At 37.6% G+C, this 23,818-nt stretch overlaps 1 protein-coding gene across 3 annotated transcripts in view; it reads left to right on the forward strand.

Moving 5' to 3' along the window:
• The window catches only part of sh3pxd2ab (SH3 and PX domains 2Ab), an 84,100-nt gene that overhangs the window by 52,775 nt on the left and 7,507 nt on the right, over nt 1-23,818 (forward strand). For all 3 annotated transcript variants that reach the window (XM_055030321.1, XM_055030322.1, XM_055030323.1), the window contains 2 exons: nt 5,039-5,167; nt 19,511-19,624. In XM_055030321.1, coding sequence (XP_054886296.1) covers nt 5,039-5,167; nt 19,511-19,624 — 243 coding nt within the window. The remainder of the gene's footprint in view (nt 1-5,038; nt 5,168-19,510; nt 19,625-23,818) is intronic.

Below are 23,818 nucleotides of genomic sequence, written 5' to 3' on the forward strand. Positions count from 1 at the left end.
CACAGTTACCGTAAATCTGTAAACATCACTCTTTTCATACTTCATTTACTCTGAGTTTTCCAAACGACTCCTAATATTTCCAAGTCCGACTCAGCTTCCAATAAATATAAATTGAATGCTCCGAAAGTTGGCTTCTTTAGCCTGTTTTTTTTTTTTCAGTTTGGCTTTCAATCTACTCTCTTCCAATTATCCCCAGCTGGATTAGTCTCCCATTTGCAGTGACTGTGCGGTTCTTCCCCAATTTTTGGAACCACCTCAGGGGAGGGTAAGCCGGACTGAGCTGGGTGTTGCACGCAAGAGGTTCAGCTGTCAGCAGCCTGTGTTTGTTGCTTAGCCTGTGAAATTGCATCAACACAAACATCTTAATTTTCAATCCGTGTTGAGACTGTGGTCATTGGCGAGGTGATGATTGCATGGTCAAACCCAGACAGCCAGACCTTTGTAATAATTGCGGCAGAACACTGGACGCATAAACCAGAGTTTTTTTTTTTTTCCAACAACATCTTACAGCTTGTGTGGACCATCCGGCTTAATTTTTGAGCTTATGTCTGATGAAAGCTAACTTTGAGTCTTTTTCCTCCACACCAAAGACAGTTGTTGTTAACTCTGGTGGCACTTCTGTGTGGTGCGTTCACTGATCAAACAACGGTTTGATTTTTGAGTTTTCACTATTCAGTGGTATTCAAGTGGTCAAGATGATTGCTTGGTGCATCTCACAAACTAAAAAATAATATATTTGTGATCAGTAAAAAATGTACTCCAGTGCGAAAAGATACATTTCAGCTATAAAACATTCCCAACCTATAGCATCCATTATAGGACTGGATTTCTCTATAATCTTTGAAATGATCATTGAAACTACATTTAATGTACTAAGCTGAAATTGCTGTATGGTTTTCATTCTCTCTTGTTAAACCTAAGCTCTGGTTAGGAGGAAGCTCTCTCTTCCCTTAAGCCAAGACCAGGCCCCATACTGGCTTCTCTGTTTCTGATAAGTGACCATTTGTCATACCAGACTCCCACCCCGGAGGCAGAGCTGAAAGGTCTCGCTCAAAATAGTTTCAGGACAGAAGCGGTTTTGTACGAGAATAAGAGCTCAAATGTGTAAGGCTTTTCCTACATGCAGTTGCGTTACAATCCACGGTCATAAATTTTAAGAAAGAATTGAAAAATTTGAACACGTGAGTGTCAAAATGTGTCAACTTTGCATGTTTTCCCATTTACTATTAGTTTATATTAACTATCAACTGAGCCATGATGTTTTTCATCAAGTTCTAACCATGTCTGCTCCATGTGAATGAAATTCTCTTCATAATATTGAACAGTGAAGTGGCCCTTCCCCACTAGGTTTACGTCCAGAGCAGGTTGGGTTTTTAGTAAAACTTAAAAGTCTTTAGACTGTAAAATACTAGTTGATCATTGAATAATAATATTCAATATCATTGCTTCTGTTCTGCCCCCCTTCTCTTTTCGGGAATGCATACTAATTCAGTGACACGAGTACATCTGTACTACATTGATCAGCAGATCTGTGTCTCCTTCTAATCCAGCTGCACATCTGCTGCCAATGACTCAAACAAAGGCATTACGCTTTGCTAGATTTTACTACTCTTAGCTAAATTATTCCTCCGTAGAGATTTTCTGGGGCTCAAAATGTGAAGTTAACACATAAAGACTTTCAGGTCCTAAACAGGGAAAATTAAAACAAAACAAAAAAAAAACTTTGGAATAAAATTGTAGCATAGTCTCATGGTGATGAATCATTACATCTCTCTCAGTGGTTATCATCTCTGGATGGAGCTTATGATGGAGCGAGTGTTTGAGAGTGGGGGTTGGATGGAATTAGGACGTTTGGGTGTGCCGGGGTGAGAACAGGAGACAAATTTATAAAGTTGAGTGAGGACAGATAAGGAGAAAGTGGCCTCGAGGAATAACTATTGGAACTCAAGACGAAACACTTTTTGAACTTAAAGCTTCTAACGTTTGAATACTCCACATTCAATACAATTGCCTGATATTTTCAGATAATGGTCGGCGTTTCTTTTAAGTACTTGTTCATGCAGCTATCAGAAATGTAGAGCCTGGGAGTTTTATGCAATGTCTGACACTATGTGTAGCGTCTTAGCAAACAAGGGTTTGAAAAATTTAATGATTAAAGTCTTAAAACTTCACAAACGTGTTACATTTAACAACAAGACTCACCTGTAATCTTTTTGAAATGGTTAGTTTTGCGACAAAGTTGACCCTAGGTCACGTCACTCACATTTTTCTCTCATATTTTCTTCTTGTTCTGGCTCTGTCTTCCTGCTGTTGCAAAACATTTCATTTCCTGAATGGAGCCAAAATATCAGCTTTTGCCTTTCATTCCTGTTGACTTTGCTGACAAAGTCTTTAGTCCCTCTCATCTGGCCTCACATTCCTCCCCCATTCCTGACAGCATTAGTGAATTTCTTAGACATCTTCTGAGAAATAAAAATATTATGTTAATTTCAGTCACTTTATAAAATAATGACTTTTTTTATCTGTGTCCATTTTGTGTGTAATTGTTCCATATATTTCCCTTAGTAAATTTAGTTACTGAAATAAGTTCACCTGTATTCCCAACATATGAAAATAATATGTAGGTCTCAAATTTTACTGGATCAATCAAAAACATGAACCAGCTCTGATATAAACCATTCCAGTGCAGTTCTGATATATTTAGGGCCATTGTGCTGGAGAATGAACTTCCACCTTAATCAGAAGTACTGTTCAGTGTGTTTTCATCCAGGATTGCCTTGTACTTAGTTGCATCTTCCCAACATCTCTGAGCGACTTCCCCACACTATCTGCAGAAAAGCATCCCATAGGAAGTTTCTGCCTCATTTTTTCTAAACAAATGTCACAGATCTTCACAGATAAGATCTACTCATGATAGTTTGCACACAGGCAAATGTTGACTGTATTGGACCTTATTTAGGGCTTCAGAGTAAAGATGGTGAAATACACACCACACCTTTCAGATTTATATGAAAAAATGTGTTTGTATGATATCCAATGCACATCTCCAATAACTGAAGATGTGGATTGATGTTTAAGGGGAATGGATACATTTGCAAGGCACTGCACTTGCATATTGTTTTACTGCTGTGGGGAACTGGTCTCGAAAAGAATAATCAAAATAAAGCCAAGAAATAGTTAAACATCAATTTAATGTCAATAGTCATCTTTTATCTTAACAAATACATTTTAGATGCTTTTATACTATATGACAGTGAACAGACTGCAGTTGAAAAAATAAAATACACTGCTCTAAATGGGCAATTATTGCATATATTTGAAAACTTGTGACGTTTACAAGGTTTATCAGTATTTGAGTCACAAGTCACAATGAATTGTAAGTAAAGTAGTTGTCACATTATTTACTGACGATCAAGTATTTTTTTTTTCTGCTTCCAACTTTGTGGTTTGTCAAAACATCTTGCATAGATAAGCCATCAGAAACCACAGCCCAACCACAGTAACCGAGTGTCAGACTCTTTGGCAGCATTATTCAGAGAGATGCTGATGAGGCTGGGTTTAGATTTGTAAGATAAGCTCTCCCATATTGTTGACACAGTTCATAAAAAGAAGAGTGAGGCTTCAACTTTTTTTTTTCATTCTTTTTACAAGAGTGGATCTTAGATCTTGAATTAATAAAAATAAAAGCAATTCTTTCTGAAAGCAGTTTGTGCTAATCCTTCCTAAACAGCTTCAGACCCACAAACTAATCACTGTGTGGCAACTGTGATGAGTATTGGTTGAACTATGTAGCATTGCTAATTTTGCCCACTTGCAGTGCCTCAAAAAACTGTTCCTGCCTTAACTTTTTTTTTTTTTTTCCCAAAATTGATCTCATTACATCCATGAACTTGGTGGAATCACTGGGGGACGCTGCATGCCACTTGATAGAGATTCACCTTGCAACAGAAAAGTAGCCCTCAGCTACAATGTTTACAACAGAGTATATTCACATCCTGCAATGGCCCAGTCAAAGTTCAAACCTACAAATAGGACTCTGTGTCAACACTTAGGAGTTGGTCACAGATTTTCTCCATCCAATCTGGCTTGGTTAGAGCTGTTAGCTGAATAAGAATAGGCACAAATTGCAGTTTCTAGATGTAAACAGCTGGTAAATCAGATAGAAATAAATTACTGTATTAAACAAGTTGTATGCTCTTTAAATGGCTCCACAAATCCAAACACGTCTTTCTTTTTTTTTTTTAGAGGTCTCTTATTTTATTTGCTTATGAACCAGAAATCTGGTGCGAGGATGGGTGGTAAGTCTGTCAGGAACACAGCAACAAAGCGAATGAAAAACGGAGTCACTGCCAGCGTTTATATGGTTAACGTAGCGATGTGGCGAGAAGAAAAGTTCTATTGGCTGGGCTGCATGCTGGAGTCAGAGCTCTAGTGTTTCACAGAGCCACAGGTCCAGCCCTCTGTGCAAAACTCCAACCCCTTCATCTGGTTCCATTTAAAGACCCTAGTGCCGACTCTCATGATTGGCTTACACCACCCCCCCTACTCTTCCTCCAGCTCCAACCCCACTGAGGAGAAGGAGGCTTTTTAGCAGATGGTTTATTTTCCAAGGGAAACTATTTCTTTCTCAGAAATTTCTGTCCTGTCTTCAGTTGGCTTCAGCTCTCTGTTCTCCATCTGCACTGCTGTTGCAATTCCTTCAAAATATTGTGCTTGCATGCCCAGCTGCATCTGATGACCTGGGGAAGGACACGTTCACTTCAGCAAAAACAGAATGGATTTTCGCCTGTAATGGCCTGATCATTTTCTTTTCGAAGTTCTTTTCATAGAGCTTCGACTGCTCTGTTGCCCTTGATGTTCAGCTAGATGGGGATGCAGCTCTATGGCTAGGCTGTGGGGAAAATGCACTGAACCCTGTGAATATTGCAATTGGCTACACAGACAGAGGGGTCTATGGCACAACGGGTGTCCAGCAGCCGTTCTCGTGGACCTATGGCTGGCAGCTGGCTGACAGCATGTTTTTTCCCGTCAACACCAGGTCTGGACGCTTCGGACCCCATGCTCCTGGAACAGTACGTGGTGGTGGCCAATTACGAGAAACAAGAGCCTGCAGAAATCAGTCTCCAAGCGGGTGAACTGGTCGACGTCATTGAGAAGAGCGAGAGCGGTGAGTAATCAAAACAAAAGGCGCCATGTGTTGCTATGTGCATGTCAGGCTCTGACTGACAGTTCATCAAATATTGTGTGCACCTCCCAAACCAGCCCTTCACCCCTTTTCTACAAACTTTGATTGTTGTTACTAATCCCCATATGGAGGCTTTATTTGGCTCGAAGTTAGCCCTGTTTTTTTTTTTTTAACCACTGTTGGTTTTGGCTGGGAGCCAAAATATTGCCTTTAGCAAGAGGAATGTCTTCCAGACTCATATTAATTATTCTTCCCCACTTTAATGGGAAGCCAGAAGGACATGCCGGGTTTACAAATGCCAGCTGCAGAGAGCCCTAAGTCAGCAATTTAACCTCTGGAAAGAGCCCAGAGACAGAGCGAAGATGCTGTTTTAAGGTGCACATAATTCAGTGGGACAGTTGTAAATGTTTAATAAGTTGCTTGCATGCTCATACGACTCAAATTATTTAAACAGACAAATTTGCTGTGACGTGTTTAGATACTGTTTTCAATCACAACAAACATCAGCAGTTACTTCTAATTACTTAGAAACAAAAACAAAATAAAACAAATAAAAAAAACAAACAAAACAAAACAAAACAAAAAAAAAAAACCAAGAGCTGCACCAATCAGAATTTTGTGGCTGAACTTTGGCAGAATTTATACAAACCTTTTAATTTGTCCTTAGCATCTTACATTAGTTATGAAAAAAATCAAGCATGACTAGAAGCACAGCCCTATACCTCTATTCTGTGTATTTACCAGAATAGCGGGCGCCCAGTCTGTTTTACACCACCGACGGGCCTGTTGGTTCATGGACTGGCTGGGTGGGTGGCATCTATTCAGTGTAAAAAAACTATGACAGAGAGAACTGGGGTTGTCCTTTCTTCCTCCAAGTTAGCAAGCATACAGAATACAATAAAACCTTTTTGCAATGCCACACGCTGTTGTGTTCCTTCATACAGGTCAAGTTTACCAAGAGGAATACACAGATGTTACAAAGAAATGTGCAGTTTTTTCAATTGTGATTGTGATTGTAAAAAAATAGAATTTATATTTATTCTTTTCCTGGGGTCCAGCACTAAAAGACTGAATTCCTACCTTGACTCACCTTAAGAGTCTAAGCGTTAACAAGAGGGTTGTTAAAATTTCCGATCCAGTATCCTCCAGGGCAGACAGAGGTTGAAAGCTGAAAAGGAACAAAAAGATCAATTATCTACTATAAGGCTTGCTCTTTATCATTTTCTCACAGCCTGCTGACATGTTTCAATAGGTAGAAAATAAAGTTTATTTTGTAAATAACTTCTTAAATCTCTCTGTTTTCTTCTGAAGTCACCTGAGTCTTCTTCACTCAGTAACAATATCTACACCAAAGACCCTTGATATTAGTGTGACCTGTTTCCTGTTCGGAGAAAAAAACTAACAACAAAAAAAACTTTTTGAGTTTTTGACCAGGCCAGTCACCAGTTATAAACGATCAGATTGTAAATCATCTGATTCTGGTCAACAGCTGATTTCTTTGTGCTTCTCCACAAAGCTGACAATTGCATTATGTCTTCACATATCAACAAATAAATGCTCCAAATCTGGTCTAAGCACCTGCCTGACTCACTTTCTTAAATGTGATTTCTTATACTATGCAAAAGAGCGACTGCAGAGTCAAAGGCCTGGTAACAGGGACTCACGTTCAGCTTTAACGGTCTGCTGAGACAGTAAAACAGTAATAGGAATCATGTGTTCCTTCGAGCCAGAAAACAGAAACAGAGATGCAGCAGGAAACTGTGACGAAGAAGGCATGTTGACCTGCCTCTTCACGGTGGGTGTGAGTATCACACTGGTCCTTATGGAAGAAGGTCCACAGAGGTGGGTTACTTTGAAGTATCACATGTCCCGCCTTCGGGTTTGTGGATTTGTTTTTCCTCTTTGCTCCAGTTGAGTTTCAGCCCAATGGGGAGCCACAGTCGGGCGGATATTCCTGCACCTGAAAGTGCTTTTGTCAGCGGCCTTATATGAGTTATTTCCAACATGAATTTAAAATGTATGGTTCTGTGCTTTTAAGAAGAGGCCCTTTAGGATTGACAGTTTGTGCTCACCACTTTGCAACCACACAGGAGATGATCTGCCAATATGTCAGGCGTTGTAGAAGATGTGGAGAATTAAGATTTCCACTTTGCTTGAGATCTCGCAAGATAAAAAAAAAACTCACAACACTCACCTCTATTTTTATATTCTTCAGACTCTTTGGCTTTTAGACATTTATTTTGAAGTTTTATTAAAGGAAGTTGACAAGAGTGATCCAATAAATACTTTTCCTCAGGTTGGTTGACAATACTTGTTTGCAAAAGCAGTGAAGAAACCTCCACTTTTAATTTTCCCTTTACATTTTTCAGGCAACATTTTTGGAAGCTGGTGGAAATAGTGATAAACATAATATATTTCGCAAAAGCAACAAAATCGCTAACAAAATAATTTGGGATTCTTCTATATTTTCTAGCTACATGTGGCATAGAAAGGAAAATATTAGAAGACAGGGTTTTAAATATATACTAACAGTCTCTTTGACAGTTTTATTGCACAATCATCCTTTTGCATGAATAAACACAACCCTTTTCTGCACTTATTCCTCTCTAAAATCTGCACACCTCCTGCAGAGTAAGTCAGCTGAAACTGCTTCATTTGGCTGGGTGATATTACGCCATATCCCTCTGCCAACACTAACAAGACCAAGTGTGTCCTGAGAAGAGTTGAGGGCTCACTTGATTTAGGATCCACTTCCTCGCAGGATAAGTAGAAACCCTTTAATGGTGTCTGACAGATTGCTCAGTGTAATACGGAGCTACATGGCGAATGTGCTGAATTAGAGGCACTAAAAGTGTCTGCTTCATTTGATGAAATGGGTTGCGTAGATTTTCAAGTTCTGCAGATTTAAATCAGTACGAGTCTGTGTGCTCAGTGATTTTGAATGGAAAAGAACTTCAATAACTAGTCTTCCACCCTAATTTTTTCACCTCTCCTACCGGCATTTTTTCAAAAGCAGTTTTTGTGGTAGTCTCTGTTAGATTTGCCCATCTAAAGACTGAAAGATCTGTAAAACCTTACAAAAAGCTAACTCTGTAGACATAGATTTCTAATTCTTACCACAGATTTAAATTGCATTTAAACCTGGAGTTTTTTGTTAACACACCATTCTATGCTTTGATTTAAACTACTTCTATGTAGCTTTGGGTGAAAACTGATGGTTGTTCTGCTAGAAAGTGAACGTCCACCTTAGTCTCAAAGCTCTCAGCTTGAGTTTTTTTTATTTTCAGAATTGCTCTGTATTTATCCCCATCTCTTTCATCTACCTGTCATCTGACATGCTTTGCTATCCATGTTGAAGAACAGCATCCCCACAGCCTAATACTACACGCAGCGTGGGGATGTTGTGGTAAGCTTCCTTTTGCTTCTCTTTGAAACAGGACAAATTTGTGACACCTTATATTTGTCATGTCGCCTGATTTTCCCACCTGAGCTGTGGATCAATGCAGCGTTATCTTGGCCTTCTTTGCTGTCTTGCATAGCTTCTTGACTGCAAGCCTAGCCAGGCATGGACAGCCATGCCTGGCTAGGCTTGCAGTCATTCCACATACTTTCTGTTTATGCATAAAAGACAGAACAGTGGTGTGTCAGATGCTTGGGTTATTGTTTGAAGACTAAACTTTGGTTTAGACTTCTTCAGTATGTTACATCTGACCTGTCTCATGTTGCTCTTGGTCTTCATGATCGGGTTTGTGCACTAATCTTCTCTACTCGACAGATTAATTGCTACACAGATTATTTGACACAAAGGGTTAACTGAAATCTACTTATTAGCGGACCTCTTAAACCAACTGACTGCCCTGGATTCAATTTATGTACACATAAGAATAACAAAAAAACATCAGTAGTTTTCCTTTACAAGCATATACAGTACTTTGTATTATTTCATCACATACAATACCATACATTAAAGCTTGTAGTTGTAATGGAGAAACTTTGAATAATCCAGAGGTATAAATATGTTTGCATAACTTTGTCAATGGAAAGCTAAACTTTTTAAAATTATTTTTCCAACATTGAAGACCTTAACAGACATCCTGCCGTACAGTTACTGTACTCTAAATATTGACTGCAAATGCAGTCTCCTGCAGCTATCAGCCTTTTCTTACTTTGGTTAGATAACATATGGCTTTTACAGGACAGGAAATCTAGGTCAGACTTATGGGCGAGCTCAGCTTTCTCTACTTTTCCAGCCTGCTGTCCCAAGCCAAGCGAGTATTTTCCATTGCACTGCCTTGACGATACAGTTCGTTGTTGTGCTCTTTGTTTCAGTTGGAACAGTAGCTTATGCAACTCAGTGGATTGTTGGGATTAAAGCAGACTGAATCGTTTTAAATTAGATCAGCGCGTGCATGATGGCATCACCGGTTGTAACAACCAGCAGTAAGATGGTTGTCAAAACATTATGTCACAAAGATTTGTGAAGATAAAAATTGAGCAGTTCCACGACGTGTTGAATCAACATTTTCGTCTTTAAATCATAAACTGTGTCCTTCCTCCTTCTGCTGTCCCTATTATCTGCCTACTTTATGAGTGAGGAGATGTTGGCTCAGGATTAGCTTTCTGCAAGAAACTCGGACAGAAAATGGAAAAAGCAATTTGCTGCCAAAGTTAGTGGTTCAGAGAGGTTGGTTCATTATAATGGCTTAATGGATCCTCCAGGACGCCTCCTACATTTACACTCTCTGGAAAGGATGCAATCCAAATGCAGGCTAGCAGCTTTGCAGGTCAGTTCACACACTTTAAATTCATCAGTTTTAATCTTTGCACCATAATTAAAGCTGCCAGAAATTATTTAAAAAAATAATTTGCACATATACTGCTAGAAAAACTGTCATAGTTGCAGACAGGTTAATTTCACCTCAAGAGCAACTCACGGGATTTTGCTCTCAGTGCTCTGTCAATGTTTTCTTTATATGACATGGGGTATTATGGAATATTACACGTTTTCCTGAAGTCCACCACAATCTTTTATCTATTTAATGAATTAAAACCACTGCTGGTCAAAAAACAAACAGACAGCAAAAAAACAAAAACATCAAAGGTCTGTAATTATATCAGGACAATGGTGCCTACTGCCTACTGGAAAAATGTTTTAAAACTTTTGGGCCAGGTTGACTTGGTTTGTTTTTCTTCCTAATAAATAAAGTCATTGATTGAGAATTGCTTTTTATATTTTCCAAAGTTATTTTTTTCTGGTTTGGAAATGTTCTTATTCTTTTATAACATTAAATGTGACAAAAAATCAAAACCACAGCAATTCTGTAAGTGCACAATTTTTTGAGGCCCTTGGAAGCAACAATTAAAGCTGCAGCTCTGGCACATTATCTTGATTTTACACTAATAGCTGAGGGCTCCAAGGTGGCAAAGTGGTTAGTAATGTTTCCTTGCAGTTTTGTATCTTAGTCCTAATCAGTCTAGCCTTACACTCCTTGAGTTTGTATATTCAGTGCAAGTGCGAGTGCTTCTTTCCTATGTTCAAAAGCATGCATTTTTGGTTAATTGGTCTCTATCAATAATATGGGACACAACAAACAGTCCAAATATTATGTGGCATAGCCAATACTCTCATACTCTGGCAAAAGCAATTAAACAGTAAAAAAGAGACATAGGACTGTAATTAGGGTTATAAACATTGTTTTTAGTTTGGGAGCTAACAATCTGTAGTATTTATTGGGTGCAATGACACCTTATCTTCAGCTCTTCAGAACTCAATAGAATGACAGATGTTTTATACTGGCGAACAGTTTGTTGTCAAGGAATGTAGAAATTGTGAAATGCTGCCTCTTTGCAGATTCTCGTTTCGGGGAAACTTCAAAGCTTAAATATAATGATGTTTACTCCACTTCTGTACCGGATGTGGAGGAACAGCTAAGAGGCAACGTCTTTGCTGTTTTTCCTCGAACCTTCAGTTTACCAGCTTGGTATTTGCAGTTTCAGCAGGAACATGTTTCCTTGTATAACAGAGGAAAAAACCTATAATTCTTGTCAACGACGCTTGCCAAGTGTTAAATGTCAGATTTTTCTTGTGCAGAGGTTGCCGCAGCAGATGGAAGACACATTATCCAGTCAGAGCAATCCCCATCCTTCACATTCCTTCAGGCTAACACAGGAAAGACTAACGACCATCCAAAGAAATTAACCTTAAACTGTATTTTTAGATATGGAAAGTCAAATGGGCGGCTTAAACCAGGCTTTTCAGTCCAGACAGCAGCTTCTATATGTTGCATCTTTCAGAGGCACAACAAATATAGAAGTTGTAAAAGTAGTCACAGTAGTGGTCAGAAGTCCTTCAGAAGAGACAAAAACAACTTCTCTGAATCAAAGGTTGACTGGCTGGACTTTTTAAAAAGTCAGTCCTTATGCTGAAGGACTGCTGTGTGTCAACCAGTGGAGCAAGGAAAGCAGATGAGCCATAGACCAAGGCTCCGTTCAGAACATGAGGGAGTCCTTTCAGAAGCTGGTAGAAGTGAAGGTTGTTCTTTTTGTCAACATAGGTCTAAAATGTCGTTTTGTGCCATTTTTGGCTCCCACCTTTCCTCGCCCCTGCGCCTCGGGTAACTGCTGGTGGGTGCATTAGATCGCATGATTTACCTATTCGTGCTTTGATTTCAGATCTACTGCTGATAAATTCAGACAATTGGAAACAAATGGAATTTTTGTCTCTCCTTAACAGCGGGGTCATATATCTGTATTTCTGCTGAGCCCAGGCATTCCTCATCATTTCAAGTCATAAACAAAGTTACTTCATGGTACTGACTGTGTTCTTCTCCCGTTCATAATCAGGAACCTGACCATAACAGACAAACATGCATTAAGACTACTCTTACCTCACAATGTACATTTGTCATTTGTATAATATACTCACTTGCATGAGTGGAATATACGAGAAATAAATTACACTTTGAGTCTGGTATGCATTTGTTTACATGTATGACCCAGAAATGTAATTCTCAAGTTATTTTTCACATTACCTCGCCTAGATGCACCTTCAGTTGAACTTCATCTACAGTTTAACTCTGCAATCAATCTTTTACGGCTGTGCAATTTAAATATTGTTTAACGTCGGAGTGATGTGCTGCTCTTATTGAAAGTGGCATCGAATATGGGCATAATTCCTTGCATGCTGAAAGTTACTGCTATGTTTGAAACCTTTGTAAGGACTGGTTATGTTTTTGCTCACTCTCAAGCAAGAAAAAACAAAACAAAAAAACAAAACATATTTCAGCTGTCAAAACCTATTATACCCCCATCACGCTCTGTCTGCCTTGCGTCTTAGTGATGCAAGAGAATGCAAAGCTTTAGGTAGACCAGAAATGTCTGTTTTAGAATCTGATACTTCTCAGTATCAGATTCTAATAAACTAACAATTTTATACACAGCCAAACCCGTCTGTCACCGTTTTTGGTGGCCATGTTAAAATATTCTTCAGCATGAGAAGTTAAACTTACTACACAAATGCTCCACTGCTTCATAATTGACACAGGTGCTATTCAAAGGTTGCAGAATTACTTAATCTCCAGCCTGAAGTGGCTCCAACCGTAGGTACTCCTACATACTTTCAGAGTATTTCAACTAATAATCATTTAATCAGTTGGAGCCTCTTCTTTTACATCTTCTTGTTCAGTTCTCAACGTTAGATCCATGTAATATTTTTCTCTGTGAAGCATGCAGAGAAAAGCAAAATTTATAACGATGCCATAAGATAAGTTTTTTTTATTTATATACAAGCAGTTTAGGGTTTTAGAGGGACTTCTGAAAGCATGTATTTGTATTTTTTCTGAAAGCATGTATTTGTATTTTTTTTGTACATTTCATATTTTTGAATGGATACTTTAATAGTAAGTTGTCATACATAGATCTGTATATGTGAAAGACAATCACATCTGTTCGAATTTCAACAAGTCGCGCCTTGTGCTGTCAAACTTTAACCCCTTAACTGCCAGTATCCCATCCATGGGACAAATCTAGATTATTTGAATATTCTGCCTTTTTCACCCCCATTTAAGGGGTTAAAAACTTGCTTAATTTTGCTCTAGTATGTAAAACTTGCACTGGCAAGTTTAAGTTCTTCACAGCAACCATTAATTACAAATGAAAGCACAACTAGCCTAAAACTATTTTTCTTTTTTCTTTTTTTTAATTCATATCCATGTTACGCATAACACTGTTAAGGCAGGCCATTGAGTTTCCTACTATTACGATTGTTGGAGGTTGATCTTTGATTATGGTTGTGATAGTATCCATTGTGTTATTCAAAGTACTAAACCTAAAATAGCAGAGGCTACAAATGCAAACTGTGTTTAAATGTTGAGAAGTTCTTAGGATTTATAAATATAGTTAGAGTAGGATGGACCTTCAAGAGATTATCACAACATAATAAATTTTTTGTCATTCTGCTTATCATAGACCAATAGAATCATAACAAGCTAATTGCAGCAGTTATTTATTGTTTTGGGCATTTAGACGGATGTAACAGACTTGTGCTTGTAGCTTCTCAGCTGTTGTTTTAAAATTGCCCCAAAGGACAAAGTTCGAATGTGTACTTACTATTATTATTGAGGCGGGTAGACGCAATCAGCATCATCATCTATTGTAACTTTAATATGCTTGTTTATTTCAAAACACAGCAAAAATAATACATACAAAAATTACTCATTCAGTGGACCACTAGTATTCGCAGGGTTTTGAGACCACAACCACTTACGAATAGCTAAAATCTGTGAATAACTGAGACCCCCTTCCAAAAATGCTTATGGCTGTCCATTTTATTAGCTCACACCAAATATAAAAAATGTCCTAACCACAGAAGCTAAAATACATGTCTTTATTATTTCTGCTCTCTGGGCCAAATAAATGAAAAACGGATAGCAGTCCCAGATTGGATGCTTTGTAAGGACCAGCCAAGAATGTTTCAAGTACTACTCATACCAAGCTTCCCAATTTTTACTATCTTTCAAATACTTTTATTAAAAATAGGCAATTTTTCCACGGATCATTTGAATCTGTATTCCACAGAAAATACATGAATTTGAATGTACAGAATCACAAACATTGCTTGCAACAGTGACTCAAAAACACTTTCCATGTTTTTTTTTTTTAAACCAAAAATATTTTAAACAATTTCATTGAAAATATTTGTTACCATAGAATTGGCATAGCAGAAAGTTATTTTTTATTTTTTCATCTTGATACCCTGTCACTGTTTGGTCCCCACTACAAATCTGTAACCACACTGTTGAAAAATGACAAATTTCTTCTTTCTCTTCTTTGTAAATAATGGACCAAGAGTTTAACTTTTACCGTGAGGAAACATCACTGCATCGTTATCAGAATCAGACAGCTGCACTGACAGATGCAGTTGTGCAAACACTCACACTCCTCGTTATTATCTATGCTTTTGTTTTCACCCCCATCTGTTCAGTTTATCAGAAGCAAGGAGGGGACAGTTCATAACTTACTTAATCTAATTATAATTTATCTTCTGTTTCACCTTTGGGTACTGAAATGTAGAACTTTACTCCCTCGACTCCAATGATTTGCACCATTGGTCTATCCTTTCTTGGCTTCCATTAAGGACATCATTTGACATAACTGTGACACAGCAAACTGTTACATTCTTTTTACACTTGAAATCCGTCGGCTATTAAATAGTTTGTAATCTGAAACATTTATACCAAGGCCCTGTGGATCCTACAAGCACATTTACATGTAAGTTAACAAGTTCCAGAGATCCACGCAGACTTGAGAGCGTGATTTCATCTGAAAGTCAGGATTGTGTAATTCTGCAAAATTGCTGTCTTGGCAGCAGGAGACCCACACACAAAACAGCTGTTTCTTTTGCAATGACCTCAGTTGAGGAGTTGTATTGCTATAAAGAACACGAAATGTTAACCCTATCAGGTCTGAAATCAACATTTAAAAAGTAAGGATTGTAACCTCCATTTCGGCCAGACCTCATGAGAGTATGATGTAAGATGTTGGGAATTTCAAGGTGTGTTTTACTGGAAACATACAACTTATATCGCATGGCTTCCTAAAGCTGTATCTCTACCAGTTAATGCTGCCTGTAAACAACAGACCTTCTGTGAATTAATACATGAGGACAAAGATGTAAAGAATTTTCTTATCCCCTATAGTACTCTTTAATTGCAACCTGATATAAAACTTCAAAGTTACATTATGTGCATTTGTGTTTTGGGGTATTTATTGCTTCTTTTGAGGTTCGGTGAACTCAGGCTAAGCGGTTGCCATATGGAGGGATGGTTAAATATTATAAACCTCTTGAATCAGTAATCTTAGATTAGCAGCATATGCTTTATGTCAAAATGCGCTTTCAACTGGGTGTTTCAAATAAAGCATATCCAAATACCTAACTCTTATACATATTACATTTTTAAGCGGACAAAAAGGACACTTTGCAGGTAAGCAATGCTTTGGTCCTGCTGAGTCATTATTATTGTTGTACCAAAAACAGAGTTGAGTTTATGAGCTGTTAAGCACTTGAGAGTTAATTAAAGGCTTGCACTGACCTAATGATCTATTGCAACGTTTCAAAACTGGAAAGTTTGAAGTGATTTAAAGCGATGATGTCACTGCAATTAAAAGCTAATTAATTATATTGCTCATATTTTTAAAGGCTTTGATTTGCACTGTGGGGAAAGGGAATCAGCCAGTTATTTCTTTTGATTTGAATTCTTTGGGCAGCATGATGTGTTTTGTGTGGTGTTTAGTTTCATTCTGATTTATAGGCGTGGCATTTTGAATCAAATCAAAGCTTTGGTACAAAGACTGAGAATAATACATGGCTCCCTATGTTTCCGACTGCTAATAAGCAAATCTTAGAGCCCTCAGCCCTCCAAAGTGAGTGGCTTACTACTGCTAAAAAATCTTTATGTGGAGCATTTAATGTGTTTTACTGTTGCTTAACCGACAATTTATATCCATCTGCAAGTTATAGAAATATGTGGAATTTCATGTTGTCTGGATAAGGATGGGAAGAAAATGTCAGAGAATTAAAAATATTTATACTTTACTTTTTTCTTCTATGACATTCCTTTTTTTATTGTATGCCTTCTTGAATACCGCCTTTGTTCCTCCCAATTAGTATTCCCATATTTGCAGTTTCCATTTTTTCAAGTGTCCGTATGAAAAGTGAGCCATATGTTGTAATCTACAAGACTCTGCAAGTGTATCAGACAAATCATTTTTTTACATTCATGCCAGAGACTATACATCAAGCTGCAAACAGATCTGGAAGTATTTTATTCGTTGTCGCCACCATTGAGAACTACATTCTTATGACTGTCAACAGAGCGTCTGCGGTTCCTTTAGCTTCCAGCTTAATTTGGTTGGACGGGCAAAGAGACGGGAAGTCAATTTGATGGTTATGTTAGTCATCAAATGTTGGAATCGTGAACATATTTTGAGTTTTTATGCCAACAGCTGAATCAATCTTCTCAAAGAAATGAGTTCAAATCCTACACCCATCGCGAAAGTGGACAAGACAAAACCACTAATGATGGTTATGTTCATTTTAGCTCCTCTGGGATACCGTGGCCACTTTGGCTCTCTGATTGAGTTGATGAAGTTGTGAGATTGTTTCAAAACCTTATCTTGTTTTAAACTTCTCCTCAACACGAGGTCTGATTAATGTAAAGTTATTTGTTCTTCATAATGCTCTTTTTTCGCTCATGTTTTCAAAAGTTTGAGGTACTTATATTAGGTAACTCCTGAACATAGTTTGGCAGTTTCAGACTGAACGGTGCTAAATGCCAATGAATTTCATGCTTTTCAGCTTTGTAATTAAAAAAACAAACAAAAAACAAATAGTGAAAACAATACAAATTTTAGTTCCACTTTTCAATTATGCTCCTCTGGGTCAGTCTGTTTCTTTTTTCCATTTTTCCATTTCTACGTTTATTTCTTCTTTGATGTTTCATAAATGTATTCATTTCCATCCTGTTCTTTTCATAACTATTTTGGATAACCATAAGCAAAAACAGCTCTTTGGACCATGAGACTTTCTCACAATACTGTAGACGTGAGGTTTGGACCAGCTGTGAAAGTGTCATGGAACAGTTCTGTCCTCTTTATGGGTCGTCTACACAGCTCTCAGCCATTTTGTAATCCTGTTACCACAACAAATAGTGTGTATGTATGTATGTGTGTGTGTGTGGGGGTGGGTGGGTGTGTGGCATATAAAATATAGCACTTTTTTTCTGCCAGCTTTTTCTTTTACAGGAATCTGTGGGCGTTTCCCAATCATAGATTGACTCCACATTTATTTGTGTAATTAATTATTAACTAACAATTATTGGTAATCCACATTGTTGAGTATCCTACTCAACAATGTGGAGTATTTGTTAAATTTGTAAGTTCCTCAAGAGCCATGCAAATTTGGTGTTTCAAACCAATTACATCTCATTATTTATTTATTAAAATATAAAAACACACATTTAGATGGCCAACATCTTGTATTTTCATAAAAAACACAACCTTTTGCTCTTAATGTCTTCCTTTCGGTCTATTAGGATTACCAAAGTATTTATTTTCTCTAAATGGCAGAATAATGAGATACAGTTTTTAAAGATTTAATTTTACTTTCTTTAAATTTAGATGTTTACATGCACTACTATTACTATGCTTAGTAATATGCATTTTTATATGCATTAGCATGTAAAAAAAAAAACAACAACAAAAAAACAACTAAATTAGCTTTTTTTTTAAATTAAATTCACCCAACTTTTCTCATGTGACATCATGGAACTTAAAGAAAATCTGATAATATATCAGGAAGAAAATTGTGGACCCAACTAAATTTAGCGTCAGTCCTTCTGTAGCATCAGTCATTGCTGCAGAAGGACTGATGCACTTCACCAAATGAGATTGCATAATGAGAAGAGACTACTTTGTGGAAACTGTGAAGCAAAACCTCAAGACATCAGCCAGGATGTTAAATCTTGGGTACATATTGGGCTTCCAAATTGACAATAACTCTAAGGAAAGCACCAGATTAGTCATAAGTTGGCCCAAAAACAACAAAGTCATTGTTTCAGAGTGGCCATCGCAAAACCTTGATCCCAGTTCCATAAGAGATTTGTAAGCAGAGCTGAAAAGGTGTGTGATCAAGAAAGCCCTCAAACCTGACTCGGTTGCACAAGATCTCAAAGTAATGTCATAAACTTATTAGAAATGTTTAAGTCAATCAGTTTTACAGGCAGTTTTTCAAAAAAATTAGGAATTATACATCAAATTTTGAATGTGAAAAAATAATAAAAACTTAAGTAGAAACAGTTATATATTTGATCTAAAACAGGAAAAGATTAATCTTATATAAGATAATAAAGAAGGTGATTTTTTTTTAGCATGTAAAAATCTGGTTTGAATTATCTCTCATTATGTTGAGAAAACCACATTAAAATTGTTGTGAAAGTGACAGTTTTTGACAGTTTTATGCTACATTTCTTCAGATGGTGCTCACGCAGTTTATTTTGCACACTGTTGCATATTAGAACTGTTAACCCGCATTTTTGACTCATGAACAAAGATATATCAGGTCAGAGTTTCGCAGAGCTTCACAGAGTGTACCCAACTTTAGAGGAGGGCATTAACATGAATTGCTTATTTGGCAGAAATGTTGAGACATAATGAGCACACACATGTACTTTAGCACTCACTCACTTATTCATTTCGTTAAAATCTGACTTTAAAGTGAATCCCCATATCCCCTTTTTGAGGCTCTCAGCAGAAAATTGTCATCGTTCTGACTACAATTAAATCATGTCATCTCCTGCAAAGCAAATGGACAATTTGGCCTGAGAATAGCATTTCGGCTGTGTCCTGCCCAATAAAATGCTTGGCAGATTGTGATGAAATGCAGAGAGAAAAGAAAACTTTGAGTCGACCCGTAGCCTGGCAGTGTTCATTCTGATGTTCTTGGCAGTGGAAGTGGTCATCGTGTGAGGAAATTCACAAGAATTTTTATGCAAGTTCTGATTTATGATTTGTGGTTTAAAATGATATATTAAATAAGAGCCTTCTAAATAAAACAAATATGAACCAACTTATCAGAAGTGTCTGTAAAAATTAAAGAGCAGCTCATTGTGGCTTTTTTTTTATTAACAGTACAGGGACCTATTCCTTTCCTTTACTAGTGATGCTTTATCTACACTATTTTGATACTTTATGCACCTTGACGCTTGTTGTGAAACAAAAGTTTGCTGCAAGACTTGTTTTTTTTTTACAGCCTCTGTTGCCTTTTGACAGGTTGGTGGTTTGTGAGCACTGCAGAAGAGCAAGGTTGGGTCCCAGCTACCTATCTCAACTCCCACAGTGGGACCCGGGACGACTTGGAGCTGGGTGCTTCCAAAGCAGGGGAAGGTAAATCACTCCACAGACTTTTGTTGTCACCCACCTAAATACATCATCAACTATTCTGTTACTTATCCAACTAACAGTGCTCAGGAAAAGTCCCCTTACATTTGTTCAACTTTTGCATATGCTGAACACACCTCATGATGAAACAGGGTGGTGGCAGCATCATGCTATCAATCAATCAGACTTTATTTATATCACTGTTCATACAGCAAAGTGTTTTGCTCTATTTAACACAAAGACAGAGACTCAACGCAATTACCAAAAGACCAAATCAAGTAAATAAAATGGTAGATTCCAGTGGTTGTTGATGACAAATTAAACATGGGAAATCTACTAGTAACAGTGTAAAATATGCTCTCCTGGCAAAATGACTAGAATGAGAGAAAAAATTAAGTCTTTGGAAATCCGAACTAGGTGAGATACTTTCCAATAAACTCCACCTGGAGGTGGTCCTACAAAATCTTGAATCAAGGCGTCTGAATACATATGACTGCTACACTTTTCAAATTGTATTTTATTTTTTTAAACTTGAAATTGAATGTAACTTCACAGTTATGTTGGTCTAACACATAAAAATCCCATTGGAATTCACTGGAGTTTGCGCTTGTAACGGTCCCAAACGTGGAAAGGTTTCGTGGGTGTGAATACTTTTTCCAAAGCACTGAACCCACACACACAGCTTAACCTTTGATCCGCAACAACTCAGATGAGCGTTCTCTGCAGCAAGTCCACGCTGACAGCTGAGGTCCAGCAGTTCTGAACACCTCTCTCTGTCTGACTGCCATTACAGCTTCACTCTAACAGAGTGTAGATTCAAACCTGAGTAAACACCAAGAGGTGCCAGGAGGGACCCGACCGCAGTGTCTAAAGTGATGTACTGTAAAGCCGTAGGCAGGAAGGATACAGTGCAGCATTAACGGCTATGGCCACCATGGAGTGAGCTCACGAAAGAGGCACAAGCTTTCATCAGCACAGAGACAGAAAAATAACATCATATTTCACAAGTCATACTGTTTGAATTACGGCTGTGGTTACAAAAGAAAATCAGCTCTGATGTGACTTAACAGTGTTTTGTGCATTGTCTGCTTATCACTGCAAATTGATGCTGAGTGTTGATGTTAAGGTTCGTGAGTTTACTGAAGTCACAGAGAGCCATCCAAGGCTTTAATAGCAAACACACTTTATAGAGATTTGTTTTCACCAGAATAACAGGCTGACGTGTAGCACTGAAGTCAGGATCCAGTCAGCGTTATTTCCCTGTTGGTCGCAGTGATAGGCCTTCGCCAAGTCTAATTCGTAGAATGAAAACAAAGAGTGTTTAACTCAACCTGAAACAGTTCAATCAGTGAAGGCATAGTATTAATGGAAAATATACAGGATTTGCCAATGCTCTGGTCAAACAAAAAGCTTTTATAGAGCACAGGATTCTGTTGGCACTGAACGTCTTAATGACTCCTAGATGAGGTAAAACAATACATGAGGTGTGGCCAAGACTGGAATGGCTCCTGTATATGTATTTGTGTGTTTTTTTGCAACAAATATGCAAACATGTCTGTGCCAACTCTCCATTCAGTTGGGGGCAGCTAAAAGTTGTTATTTGAGTTTTATGCTGGAGGGATGGGGAGGGACAATCTGTCAGTTTAATTAGTGTTTATGTGTCTACTCAGTCATGGGAATGGCATGAATCTTATAAAGATCCTCTTTGTCAGTTCTTCACCCATCTGTGAAGCTCAGTGGTGACAGAAAAAAAAAATTGAGTTCTGGAAAACAGATATTAGAAGGGGACGTAGAAAAGAAAGAAAATAAGAGGCGGTGCTGTGGAAAAAATATAGTCAAAAAAGCCAAGCCAATTTCAGACATTTTTGATTCTGTAACATGGTGCTAAACAGACTTTTCCACTGTGGTTGAATTAAAACAATACATCAAAGAAGAGTGAGCCAAAATACCTCCACAGTGACGTAAAAGATTCATTGCCAGTTGTCATAAATACTTGACGGCACCTGTTGCCCTAAAGAAAGAAGCAGCTGGGGGGCAATTATGTTTTCACAAAGTGGCAGGTTGGTTGGGAAATATATATATATATATATATATATATATATATATATATATATATATATATATATATATATATATATATATATATATATATATATATATATATATATATATATATATATATATATATATATATATATATATATATATATATATATATATATATATATATATAAAATTTAAAAATGTGTTTAATGATTTGCAACATTTAGGTGTGACAAAAAAATGCAGAAACAGACAAAATCTGTAGGGGAGCAAATCTCACAGTACCATACCTTTGAAAGTGAGGCAGTGTCTCATTATCCTTCTTTTACTTTGTGTAAGCTATAAGTTTTGGACAATAGATTTGCTTCCCTATTGAAAGACACATAATGTTGCCATGATAACAGTAGATTAAGCAACAGCTCAAAGGAAAGTTTAGGGGAGCAAACAGCTGGCATTGGTATGCCAAACAAATCTGCACGAAATTTTACATTTCTCAAATTTCATCTGCTCAAACTTTTCAAAACTGAAATGTAAGAAGACAGTTTGGCAACGAGGGGGGTTTATGTGCCAAACTATTTCTGTCCTGCAAGTAGTTGCCAGGCAACAAGTGGATAGTATTGGGAGAAACAGACTGGCATATAAGCCCCATAAAAAAAGACAAGAGTTTGTGATCTTTTTTTAACTCAATGGATTTTATATAATGGCTTCAAAACATTTTTACCTATTCAGAACGAGTATGATTCACACAAGAATTAAACATCATCTGTGACAATTAAATCTGAGCATACCAGAGATTGTGCAGCCATCATAATCACAAAGTCCTCACTAAGGATATATTTACCTCCAGACCCTTCTATACAGCAGGAGACTACTGTGAGCTCCTCTTAATTTATTGAAAGTAGATACCCCTTATTAACAAGAAAGCATTAATATACTTTTCTTTCAGTCTAGCACACCTGTAATCATAAAACTTTAATTATTTTTAGGGTGTTTATACAGTGCATATAATAGATGTAAAATTAGGTGCTTAGTTTATAGATGAGTCATAATTTAGTGTAATTCAAACCATTACATGGCAGTAAAGTATTTATATGAGCCTTACTATTAGCTATGTGCGCATTAACAGGTATTAGTGGTTTATGTGGGAAAATGTAGGACACTGACCGATTGAAAGAGATTGTGCAAAGATGAGAGGTCAAAGATCCACATGGGTGGATGTGCCCAAGCCTTTTCTTCCATCTTTGTGTCTTTTATGTCTACTGCAAGAGAAGATCAGATTTAGGTTCTCATTAAATTTTTAAAATGTCCCACCTCTACTTGAATTTGATGCCTGTGGTTGTGCCTGATGCTGTTTGCATTGTGGATAAGATGCTGATAGGGGTGGGTAATGGTGAGCAAAATTATGAACCTAAAAGGGGATTCAGCATTTGTAGTGAACCAGGCCTTGGTTTTTTTTATTATATTTGAAACATCTAAACAGTATTTATCACATTAATAAACATATTCATCACTATGCTGCCTTGTCTTTTATTAGATTTTTTTTTTTTTTAATGAAAACTGACTTCAAGATCATCTGGTTTAATATGTGACCCAGGTGAAAGAGATCATTTTGGTTTCTCCTGTTTTATAAACATAACAAAGGCCAACTATGGACCATTTCAGTTGTACCCCTCCAACAGGTGGTGAACTCAGTTAGCTCTCTTAATGAACCTGCATTTCTGCAATGTGTGCACCATATGCCCAGACGCAACAGGACGAGAAAACCATTTTAACAACATCCTAATTACTGCTGTGGCAGAAATGTCTTGATTGTAACACTTCCTTTCCATCCATCCATCCATCCATCCATCCATCCATCCATCCATCCATCCATCCATCCATCCATCCATCCATCCATCCATCCATCCATCCATCCATCCATCCATCCATCCATCCATCCATCCATCCATCCATCCATCCATCCATCCATCCATTCCCGTCTAACTGCTTATCATGTTTTGATATGGTCTGTTGTCTTGTTTTTATGTCTTCTCCGTAGCTAATAACGGGCCTCCTCTGGTCTGGCCCATGTCATTTGTGTGCTGTGTGTTTGTGTAACGTTTATGCCTGCTCTTCATGTCTCCATGTTTGTTTGTTTGGTAACCACGTTCATATGTC

The sequence above is a fragment of the Poeciliopsis prolifica genome, unplaced genomic scaffold (genome assembly GCF_027474105.1).
Source record: "Poeciliopsis prolifica strain line A6 unplaced genomic scaffold, Auburn_PproV2 SCAFFOLD005, whole genome shotgun sequence".
Classification (NCBI taxonomy): Eukaryota; Metazoa; Chordata; class Actinopteri; order Cyprinodontiformes; family Poeciliidae; genus Poeciliopsis; species Poeciliopsis prolifica.